Source organism: Elephantulus edwardii, unplaced genomic scaffold (assembly GCF_000299155.1).
Source record: "Elephantulus edwardii isolate Elephantulus edwardi_28Jun2011 unplaced genomic scaffold, EleEdw1.0 scaffold00188, whole genome shotgun sequence".
In the NCBI taxonomy this organism is placed as follows: Eukaryota; Metazoa; Chordata; class Mammalia; order Macroscelidea; family Macroscelididae; genus Elephantulus; species Elephantulus edwardii.
The window spans coordinates 6,077,908-6,090,523 of NW_006399938.1; the positions used below are offsets into that span (position 1 = coordinate 6,077,908).

At 38.1% G+C, this 12,616-nt stretch overlaps 1 protein-coding gene across 1 annotated transcript in view; it reads left to right on the forward strand.

Annotated features, from left to right (window-relative positions):
* The window catches only part of PALLD (palladin, cytoskeletal associated protein), a 672,347-nt gene that overhangs the window by 243,809 nt on the left and 415,922 nt on the right, over positions 1-12,616 (forward strand). The window contains exon 2 of the mRNA XM_006896661.1: positions 10,031-10,209. Within this exon, the coding sequence (XP_006896723.1) occupies positions 10,031-10,209 (179 nt within the window). The remainder of the gene's footprint in view (positions 1-10,030; positions 10,210-12,616) is intronic.

Below are 12,616 nucleotides of genomic sequence, written 5' to 3' on the forward strand. Positions count from 1 at the left end.
ACTGGGATAATTGGGATGGGAGTGTCAGAGACAGTGCGAATGGCACAAGACAGAGCGGAGTTTAGGGCTGTTGTACATAGGGTCGCTATGAGTCGCAGGCGACTCGATGGCACATAACAACAATAACAACATTGCCCATCTTTATTTATATATAAAGATGAAAGAAAGAGTGTGTAGTGATAAGGAGGTGCACTAGCAACTCAAAGGCATGCAATCTGAATCCACCAGATACTAGACCGAGGGGTAATTTCCTCTCATGCAATTTACCTCTGAAAACTCACAAGAAGGTTAGCTATGACTTGATTTTGACTCAACAATACATAATAATAATAACATGCTTTGTGTTTATGTGTGTTGTCAAATTGGTTATAGTCAAACTGGTTCTAGGCCAGGAGAGGACTGCCCACTGCCCATCTTTTTCTCTCTAAGTACACGGTGAATTCAAATTGCCTGCCTTGGAATTGACAAGACAACTCTACCAGAGCAAGCAAGCTCACTCTCTCTCTGTGCGTATAGATATGGATATAAACGAAATTATTTTTATTTTTATTGTACGCCTTTAAGTTAATTCTTCAGTTTGACTAGGTGAGATTAGATAATCTTTTCTCTATCATAAGATATCATCTATGACATATATTATTTAAATTTTGCAGTCAATCTCTTCTCCATTTGTAAGCATATTCTTCAGTTAACTCAGTGGCAGCCCTCTACATACCAATAAATAAAATCATACTCCTACCTTGCAAAACCCTTCCATTCTTGTAAGAGGAAGAGACAAGAAGCACATTCCAATATCATAGGTAAAGTATAGTAGTGGTGACACTGATGTTTCTAGTGCACATAAGGTCTGGCCTGGCTGACAGTGGCTTTATGTATAATAGAACAAACCACTACTTGATCCAGTGCCATCAGGATTCTTACTATGCTCAAGTCCATTCTTTTAGCTACTATGTCAGTTCATCTGAATGAGGGTGCCCCTGGTTTTTGTTGACCTTCTGCTTTATCAATTGTGATGTTTTTTTGGTAGTGACTGGCTTTTCCTGATTTTCTTTTTTCCAAAGTAAATGTGTCTACATATCACCAGCCTCATCTTAACATTATGCTTAGGTTTATTCTAAGTATAAATTGTTCATTCTGTCAGCAGTCCACAGTATAGTCTATATTATCACTATGTCACAGTTTGAGCACATCAATTCTTCTCTCCTTTTTCTCCTTTTTTTATTCTCTTACTTTCTCTCAGACGCACTTTTATGTAGTACAACTTTCCTCATTTACTGACCTATATCGTTCCAAAGATCAGGTTATTATGCAAAAATCAGTGATATGCATGAAAGAAGGATGATCACATCAGATCACAAAACATATACTACAACATTATATAACTGGAAATTGTAGCATCATATAACTAACAAACCACTGATAATCATTGCCTACCAAAATTGACACACATTCACCATCACAGCCAGCATTGCTCTTGACTTATAAAATCTTTAAATACTTTACTGCAGACACACATCATTAATGCACAAAATAATCAGATGGTCTTTTTCACTATTGTCATAAATGTAGGATAATGAGGTAGTTGCTGAGGACTAAATTTATTTCAAAGCTGAACAATTACTTATACTTTTTACAAATTAATTTTCTAAATTATTTTCTAATTTTTAATGTAATCACTAAGTATGCAACCTGGTGGTATGGTGGTTTGTGAGTTGGACTAAGTACTGAAAGGTTGGTGGTTAGAAAGATGAGATCGTGTGCTCCCATTACAATTTATAGCCTCAGAAACAAAATATAAAATCACTGTGAGTCAGAATTAACTCAAGAGCAGGGAGGTGGTCTCTCTCTTTCTCTCTGTGTGTGTGTGTGTGTGTGTGTGTGTGTGTGTGTGTGTGTGTTTCCCTATTTGTTTCCTCTTACGAAGTCTAACTTTTATGGATAGAAAGTCTTACTTTATTCAGAGGAGGACCTTAAATTAAAAAAGGTTAAATGTGTTTCCCAATTGAGCTTCTTTGCTGGGTAATTATAACTGCCTCTGAAAACCTGCGGGAGGGTCAGCTATGAGTTGCTTCTGACTCATTGGTACATAACGACAGTGTGAAAATAGTTCCAATCATTGATTATATATGCACTTATCTAAATCTTGGCCATGCTGATATAAAGAGGAACCAGACAGCCCTTTCTGTTTCTTCAGGAATCTACCATTCAAATATTTACAGTTTTCCCCTTTCGCATAGTTCATACCTTATGCAATCACATTATAACAGCAGAGAACTAGTCACTTGATTAGGAGCCAGAGGCCTATCTAAAGTATGGCAAATATGGTACATGTCCTGGGTGAGATTGGGAGAGAGCACCACCAGGTGCTTATTAACCTGGTTTAACCCAATGTCCTTCCTCAAGCATGAAAGACACAGAGTGGTAGTGAGGAAGTAGATAGAGAGGGATAGTTGTCCCAGGGCACAAGTCCAAAGAGGGTGCCAGATGAGGTGTGAAATGACTTTCTGATAAGGCCAAATAGGAAAGATACGTGACAGGCCGCTAGCTGGGCAAGAAGGAAAATGTTTCTGACATAGGGCTACCATCAGTGTCTATTAAATTTGAAACTATATAACTAGGGAGGATAGAAGGAGAATTGACGCCTTTGAGCTGTGGTGCTGGAGAAGAGTATTGAATGTACCATGGACTGCTAGGAAAACAAACAGATTCATCATAGAGAGGGTTAAACCAGGCTACTCCTTGGAGGCAAGGATTCTGGGGCTTCGTCTGACACACTTTGGACATGTTGTAAGGAGCAGGTCCTTGGAGAGGGACATCATGCTTGGTAGGGTAGAGGGACAGCGCAGGAGGGGAAGACCCTCTATGAGGTGGATTGATTCAGTGACTGGGGTAATTGGGATGTGTGTGTCAGAGACAGTGCGATTGGCACAGGACAGAGCAGGGTTTAGGGCTGTTGTACATAGGGTCGCTACGAGTTGCAAACGACTCGACGGCACATAACAACAACAACAACAACATATATGTAAGGGGCTAGGGGGCATTGCAACTTATGAGTTTTCCCTGAGTGCTTGAATTGGAAGAGGACACAATGTAGAAATCAGGTACTCAATGGGAAAAAGATGTGACAGTCTACTTCCATTAAAATTACTGCTGTGGACACCCATAGGACAATGCTCTGTCCTGCAGAGTCTCTATGAATCAGAACCAATTCAATGGCAGAGATTTGGTATTTGGTTTAGTCAATTCATAGGCACTTGCATCAGTAACATTTTAATAAGTAAACAGTAAAACAGCAATAAAAATAACATGTTAACTATTATATATACTTAAAGATTTGTGCATTTTCTTTGCATTCTTTTATAGGCTACAATTAGAGTGGTATTTTAACTTATATTCACCCACAGAGCTAACTAGAGAACAAAAAAACATGAGTTTTAGAAAATTTTTAAAAATAAAAAAAAAACAAAACACAATCCCAAACAGGTCAGCATGATGTGTTAACATTAACCATTTGGCTGGAAGAGATTCATATATGTTCCCATTCCAAAAAGGGTGAACTGACAGAGTATAGAAATTATCAAACAATATCACTGATACCACATGCAAATGAAATCCTGCTGAAGATTATCCAGAAACAAATGGAACAGTACATCAACAGGGAACTACCAGAAATAAAAGCTGGGTTTAGAAGAGGCTGTGACACCAGAGATATTATCCTCAAAGTCAGATAGATCTTGGCTGAAAGCAAAGAGAGTACCAAAGGAATGTCAATCTGTGTTCCATTGACTATACAAACACATTTGACTGTATGAACACAACAAATTGTGACCAACTTAGAAAAGAATGGAAATCCCAGAACACATTATGTGCTCATGGGAAACCTATATTGGACCAGGAAGCAGTCCTCAGAACAGAGCAAAGAAACACTGTGTGGTTCAAAATCAGTAAAGGACTGCATCAGGGATACATCCTGTTTTCATACCTTTTCAATCTCTATGCAGAAAAGATTGTTGAGGAGGCTGTACTTTATGAGGAGGAATGTGGCATTACGACTGGAGGAAAACTCATCAACAACGTGAGTTATGCAAATGACACAACCTTGTTCACTGAAACTGAGAGAACCTGAAGCATTTGCTGTAGAAGGTCAATGAATGCCATCTTCAGTATGGACTGAAGTTCAATATTAAGAAGAAATAGTCTCACCACTGGGCTAATTGGCAGCATCATGATAGATCGGGAAGAGATTGAAGTTAACAATTTCAGCTTGCTTGGCTCCACAATCAATACTCATGGTACCAGCAGTCAAGAAATCAAAAGATTAATTGCTCTGGAGAATACTGCTGTCCAGGATCTCTCAAAAAGTGTTGAAGAGTAATGATGTCAGTCTGGAGACAACGATACACCTCATTCAGGCCATGATCTTCACAATTATTGCTGTGCATCGGAAAGCTGGACAATGACCAAAGATGATAGAAAGAGAAATTATTTCTTTAAGTTGTGGTGCTAGAGAAGAGTATTGGATATATCATGGACTGCCAAGAGAGCAAACAGATTTATCCTGGAGAGGGTAAAACGAAGCTGCCGCTTGAAGGCAATGATTTTGAAGCTCTGTTCCTCATACTTTGAGCATTTGGCCAGGAGGTACCAGTCTTAAAGAAAGATATCATGCTTGGAAGGGTGGAGGGACAGCATGGGAGAAAAAGACCCTAGATAAGATGTATTCATTCAGTGACTAGAATAATGGGGAGAAGGTGTATCAGAGACAATAACTTTGGCTCAGGATAGAGCAGGGTTTAGGGCTGTTGTACATAGGGTTGCTGAAAGTTGTAGGTGGTTCAATGGTACATAACAACAACTATATGCAACTGTTGAATAGTTTTGCTACATAATGAACCAATTCAGAGGACTAAATAGACATATAGAATGTTACAAAAAATTAACTTGCTGCTTTAGCCTTTCTGCCATGATTAAGATACCAAGTATGTTATTGTGCCTATTAATTCTTTTTTTCAGCCTTACTTCTATTGTCATTGTTCAGATAATAATTGGTCTCAATTCATTAAAAAAACTGTGCTGGAACTATAGCCCAAATATGCTAGAGAAATTTTTTTTCAGTATAAAACAGGGATGTTTTTCAGTGCTAAGTGAGAAAAAATATCTCATCAATTAAGTCAGATAAGTTAGGCAAATGCTGTAATAGATTGAACAAATTACTGCAGGACTTCTCAGAGTCTTAAATAAGAAAGTATGCACTGCAAACATCAAGGATTCAGGTATATTATATAGTACTTTTCTATCTATTAAGCTACAAATCATTTCCATTTTTCCATGTCTTTTTTCAGTCTCATGGAAAAAGTCATGAATAACTTAATAAGTAGACCTAAAGTGTCACATTCTTTTTTTTTAATATAAAGAGACAGTATTCCACATAGTTTATTTCTCACAGCTCTCCTGACAAATGAACATTATTCAAGAAAGTGTCACATTCTATGTAAACAAAGTCTAAAATGAAAAAAAAATTTTTACTATGAAATAATTTATGGTCTAGGTAGAAAGAAATCCTCACTACTTCATTTTCCATCAAATAATGCTATCTAAAAAACAATGTACAAGATAGCATAGTGATATGTGATTGTTAAATGAGTGATGTTAAAAATGTTTCAATGTAAAGTTGAGAGAAATAGATAAAAAGAGCACTATTATGCATGCACTTATATGTAGTGGGAATCTTTGGTGGTGTAGTCCCTACAGAATTGTGCTGTTAACCCAAAGGCAGAGCCACTCTAGTGGTTTCTATCCATCAGCAGTTCCAAGAGAGAAAGATAGGCAGTCTCCTCGCTTGTGATTTAAAGCCTCAGAAACCCACTGGAGGTTCAGCTACGGATGAATTCCAAATTGATGTTGGGGTGGGGGGGAGAGAGAGAGAGAACATGAGGGAGAGAGACAGGGAGAGAAGATAAGGGAGAAGGAGAGGGAGAGGGAAAGGGAGTGAGGGAAAGAGAGAGAGGGAGGGGAAGAGAGAGAGACTGACTTAAGTGTGAGTGTCTGGGAACCCACAACTCAAAGTATGGTTGCTCCATGGAAGATGTAATCAACCCAAATGAAAGCTAGGATTCTGAATGCAGGTCAGCAGAAATACAGTAGACGAGCCCTTTACAAATGTCAGTGGGCATATGAACCACCTGGGAAGCTGAACTGACTCCGGAGATTTTTGGTGAGGGTCAAGATGCTCCATTTCTAAGAAGCTCTCAAATGATGTGGCTATTGCTAACTCAAGGATCATGCTTATAGGAGCAAGAACTTAGATGAGGAATTGGCAAACTTTTTCTATAATGGTCCAGATTGTAATTATCTTGACTTTGTAAGACTTACAGTCTCTGTCACAGTGACTCTGCCATTGTTGTGGGCTAGCATCCATAGAATAGCATGTAAACAATGAGCAGGGCTGTATTCCACTAAAACTTGATTTATGAATGCTGAAATTGGAGCTTTCCGTAATTTTCAGGTCCTAAAGTACTACTCGTTTTTTATAAGTTTTGAATATATTAAAATGTCAGACTTACTCAATTTATTCTTATCACACAGGCTGTACAAAAATAGAAAAGCCACAGGCTGAAGTTTGCTGATTGGCAACTTGTTGTTGTTGTTGTTAGGGCCCTAGAGTTGACCCTGACTCACAGGCGCTCTGTGCACAGTAGATTGAAACCTTGGCCAGGACTGCATCATCCTAATTATCTCTGTTTACATTGTTTTTATTTTTTTTAAATTCTACTAGTTTAATTGAAAAATTAGAATACATTGTTTTCAAGAACAAATTCTTTGCATTTCCCTCACTGTGCAAAAAAAACGAAAGTGTTTAAATGGGCTGTGTGTTTCAGCCCATGTACGTAGAAGCTATGTCAATCCATCTCAGCAAATTAGAGAACAAGCTAGTACCTCCCCTAGACCGTTGTTTTTATGTGCCTTGGAGTAGCCTGCGACTCATAGCAACCCTATGTACAACAGCCCTAAACCCTGCTCTATCCCATGCCAATCTTATTGTGTCTGAAAAACCTAACCCCATTACCCCAGTCACTGAATCAATCCACCTCATCGAGGGTCTTCCTCGCCTGCAATGTCTGTCCCTCCACTTTCCCAAGAATGACGACTTTCTGCAAGGACTGGTCCTGCCTTGCAACATGTCCAAAATATGTCAGAGGAGGCTTCAGAATCCTTGCCTCCAAAGAGAAGCCTGGCTTCACCCTCTCCCGGATGAACTTGTTGGTTCTCCTAGCAGTTCATGGTATATTCAATACTCTTCTCCAGCACCACAGCTCAAAGGCATCAATTCTCCTTCTGTCATCCATAGTCATTGCCGAACTTTCTGATGCATAGCAAGTAATTGCAAAGAATCAGGCACACCTTAGCCTCTGAACTGACATTGTTGCTCTTCAGTACTTCGAAGAGGTCTCTGACAGCAGACTTTCCCAATGCAATTAATCTTTTAATTTCCTGGCTGCTGGTGTCAATACTTCAAGAGTATTGACTGTAGAACCAAGCAAACAGAAGCTGTTAACAATCTCAATCTCTTCACCACCTTTCATGATGCTGCAAATCGGCCCATTATGAGGATCTTTGTTTTCTTGATGTTGAGCTTCAATCCATATTGAAGGCTGCAGTCCTTGACCTTCTGCAGCAAGTGTTTCAGCAAGCAGGGCTGTGTCATCTGCGAAACATTGGTCAGCACAATTTTCCTGTAAAATACATCTTTACAAAGAAGATTAATCTTTCACCACTTAACCCTCAGTGGTTTTTCTCTATGTCAGTTTTCCCTATGAGTTAGTTTATATTCCTCCATTGTAGGTTAAGAATACTTTGACAGTATAGACCGACAAAAACACCTAACCAAGACCAGATTTCATCAGATATAATTCATTATGCACATAATACACTACCTACAACATTGAAGATGCCCAGAAAGGGTTTTTTGGGGTTTTGGGTTTTTTTCCCCTTCAGTTTGATTTGATCTCTTAAAGGAGCCTGTGAGCATAGCCTTAAACAAGAGTGGTCTCTAGATGGGATTAATAAAGACAGGAAGTAGAAAGTAAGAAGTATGGGGAGAAAAAAGAAAAAGAAAAAACCCCTCGAACTCATTGACGCTGAGCTGATTCCACTCACAGTGACCTTACAGGCAGAGAGGAAATTCGCCACAGATTCTCTAAGGTGGCCTTTCTAGGAGCAGACTGCCACAGCTCTCTCCCGCACATGGGTTGGGTTTAACTCATTAATCTTTTGGATAACAGTGAAGCACTTAACCACTGTGCAACCAGGACTCCTTAAGAAAAGGCAACTAGGCAGATAGTACATGGAGACTGAGTAGGAAACAAATGCATAAAAATAATCAACAGAAGCTAAGAGTCAATATAACAAAATAGCATAAAACAAAATCAGGACAAATTTATAGGAAGGACCTCTATGTCAGATCAGTATTTAAGAGGTGATATAATCAGGGAGAATTAGAGTGCATTGATCTGGAGACAGAGTACAGAATTGTTAGTTTACTGGTGATTGAAAGATGCACTAAAAGATTCGAGCTTTAACTTGAATCATGCATGAGGATCTGGACAAAAGCCATGAAAAGGGCAGAAAAGAAGGAGTAAAAGATGGCTCTGAGCAGGACAATTCTCTGGGACATATGAAAACAAAGAGAATGACAAGATGTTCTAGAATCAAGAAATACTAGACTTCTAAATTAGCATCTAAAAGTTATATACAGAACATTATATGGGATGCCCAGAGGTCTAATATAAGTCCCTCCTTGCCTAAAGTTGTATTTGTTGGACATCTCCCATATTCAATTCCTATGGTGGTTCTGGTGTTAATACTCTGAATATGAACAAGCTGATTTGTTTCACTACATTTATTCTCAAATTGGATATAGAAAAATTCCTGTATCTTATCGTCCTAAAATACAGAGCAATTTAGAGAGTTAATCAATCATTAGTGCCATATTTTCATGAAAAGATGCCAAGTCCAAAGAATTTTATGGAAGATTAGACCAGAAAATCTTGAAATGCTGATTAAAAACTAAATGGACAGTATTGTCCCAGAGACTACAATCCTGTTAGTTTGCACTTAGTGGCACATTCCTATATTTTTTTCCCCCCCAATAAGTCAGACTTGGCAGGTTTTCAGGAGAGCCTTGCACTTTTTTCTTTTTCTAATGTAAAGGCAACAAAATCCTGTTGAGAATGTAGGGTGCAGGGGAAGTAGAGATGGTCAGAACCTGTGTTAACTAAAGTAGATCATCAGCTTGCAGCCTCCAACGCCAAAGGCCTAGCAGTGTGGGAAAGGAAAACCGCTGATGAGCAAGAAGGAACTGCCTCACAGCAGCTCCACCTCCAATGTCTTGAGGCCATTTGGTCAGCAGGAAAGTTTTGTTTCTATTAGGACTGTGGAAGGCATGAAATCTGATCCTGCTCAGCTGATCTGGAGTCTTAGGGTCAACCAAAACACTGCTGTTGGTGATTTTTTTTCCTTATTACCACAGTTGGTAAGTTACCCTAATAAATCAGGTATTTTGAGCATAATGATTTTATTGCTTTCCTGGTTTGGAGGGTTTTTTTTAATTAGGGTTTTGGAAGGCTTATTTGTTTGGTTTTTATTGAGTTTTTTTTAAAGATCAGAACAGTAGATAAAAGTATAATAAACTAAGAAGACATTCTAAAATATTTTTATCAACTGCTTTGCATTTCTTCTTGTTTTGTGGCTGAAAGAGTCTTTCCAGATTTTATAAAGTTCTTCATTTCAAGGTTGATTAAATGGACAAGATGTTTTACAAAGAAAGCCTATGGGAATTGTCTAGTCATTAATTTCACGGTCTAAAATGTTTAACTTCCATTGGTAATGTTGACACAGATCTTTTTATTTTTTTTTTTCATCAAACAAGCATCTTACTACATAGCATCTAGTTTTTCACATCTGCTTTATTGTTTTAAATACCATCATTTCCTTTCTTTCTCTCCTATCCCATGACTCCACTTGGCTGCAGATGGTTTTCTGAGGGGAAAGAATTGCACAATTCTCCTGATATTCAGATCCACTGTGAAGGCGGAGACCTCCATACCTTGATCATAGCAGAGGCCTTTGAAGACGACACGGGTCGATACACTTGTCTGGCAACAAACCCCAGCGGCTCAGACACAACATCTGCAGAGGTGTTCATTGAAGGTAAGGAGAGGTGTATGGCAAAAGCATATGAATAGCCTAAGAACCTGGATACTTGTAGGACTTTATTCTGAATATGAATTTCCAATGGATTCAGTGTAATAAAGATAGGATTCAAGTCTCTCTTTTCCTGAGAAACTTCATAAATAAGAGTTTAACACTTAAGCACCCATTGATTTCACTAAAGTCAGTGTTTGTTGTTTTTGATTAGAAGTATTTCTTTTACATTACAATTAATCTGTTTAGAAATGGGAAATACCCAGTTTAGTTTTATCTTTAAATAGTGAACAAAGAATGGGAACCTAATTCAAATGTCCTGTCTATCAGCTGAAGGTACGTTTTGGATGGTTTTGAAAATCATTCATGAGAATATTAAGTGATAGAGCATTTAAAAATGTTTTCATTTTCACTGAATTCTATGACATTTCATTTTTTGGTTAAAGCTCTATGATTAATGCTAATGTACCATGAACTTGCAATCACTGAGAGTAATTTAGAGAACCTGCGTTATCGTAAAGGTGGGAAGGCTGAACATGGAGTATGTCCATTGTTCTACCAATCTATGTTGACAAGAGTTAGCCCTTAGGGAATTAGAAAAATTGAAATCAAATTATCTTTTTAGAAAGCACATATTATTATTGTCATTTGAGCAACACCAATAATTTAAAATACTTTGAAGTGTTTTAAACACCAGAGCATTCGTATTGTCTCTAGATTTAGTAACTGGTTGCCTTTTAAAAAAATAGTTAATCAGTATTTGTTCTTTTGTGACTGAGACATTTCACTCAGCATAATGTGCTCCAGGGTCCCACATGTTGTATAATGTTTTATGAGTTCATTGTTTTTCAGTGCTGCATAGTAGTCAATTATAGGAATTATATAGTTTCATAGAAACACTGTTATAAAGCAGTCTGACATTGGGAGTTGGGAGGAGAATAGGATAAGAGTAGATAACAAACAGTACTCTGAAACAGATGAAAGAAAGAACTGTCTAAAAGGAATATATGATTAGGCATTATACATACAACAATAGCCCAGAATAAGAGGTATATCACTGCAGAGAGGACTGAGGGGTGGGAGAGGTAGGTAATTGGTAAACAATGAATAAATACATTTTTTAAAAAAAGAGTTGCACAGTAAAGTGGACTTTGGGGGGGGAGGAGGATTTTATAACAATGAAAGAATTTTTTCTTTTTTATTTTTCTTCGAAGAGAAAAGCAACCTGGGGAGAGGAAAGAGTGCAGCAATGTATGAATGGAAATCCAAAATCTCTATAAACTTTCATTAAAAGTTAATAAAAAAGAAAAAAAGTGAACTGAGGATGTGGAAGGGAGAGAGGGTAAAATGTGCAAAAATGAATAAATTAAAATATAACTTACCTGTAAAATCTCTAAGTTCTCCACTCTTTTACTCTTCATCTTTTTTACTATTTTTTTTGTTGCTTAATATCAGATGAAATAGAACTATCATGAACATCTCCTCCAGAAATGGCAAGTTGTAGTTTTAAGTAAGAATTACTAATTGTTTTCAAATTGATCCCACCTCAGACTGTCCCCAGGTATGTCAGAACTTAATTTCTCCATATGCTTTCAAGGCTATGACCTCTTGGAAGTGGATCACCAGCCTTGTCTTCTGAGGTCCCTGTGGGCTGTCTTCAACTACTAGTCAAACGCAACTCCCCCGAAAAATAACAAAGAAACAAACAAAAACCCACAAGCTAATAGTCAAGAGCTTAACCATTTACAAGGCCCCAGGAATTGATGGCACACCAATTGACATATTTCATTTAAAAGATGCTCCCTCAGATGTGTATATCAAGTTGTGCCAAGAAATCTGGAGAACAACCATTTGGCCAACTGACTGGAAGAGATCTATATTTATTCCCCTTCCAAAGAAAGGTGATCCCACAGAGTGTGGAAATTATTGAACAACATTAATATCACATGCAAGCAAGATTTTGCTGAAGTTTATCCAAAAATGACCGGAACAGCACATCAACAGAGAACTACCAGATGTGCAGGTTGGATTTAGAGGGGGCCGTGGTACTAGAGATACTGTGGCTAATGTTAGATGGATCTTGGCTGAAAGCAAGGAGTACCAGAAGAATGTCTATCTTTGTTTTATTGATTATGCAAAAGCATTTGACTGTGTGGATCATAACAAACTGTGGCTAACTCTGAGAAGAATCGGAGTCACAGAGCACTTGATTGTGCTAATGCAAAACTTATACTTGGACCAGGAAGCAGTTGTCAAAACAGAGCAAGGTGCAATGAAAAACAAGGAATTGATGCAATATTATTCAAAATGGGTGACCTTGGAGGACATTATGCTGAGTGAGGTATCTCAGTCACAAAGGGACAAATGCTATATGGTGCCACTGTTGTAGAATGAGGCTGGCACTGGGGTCAGG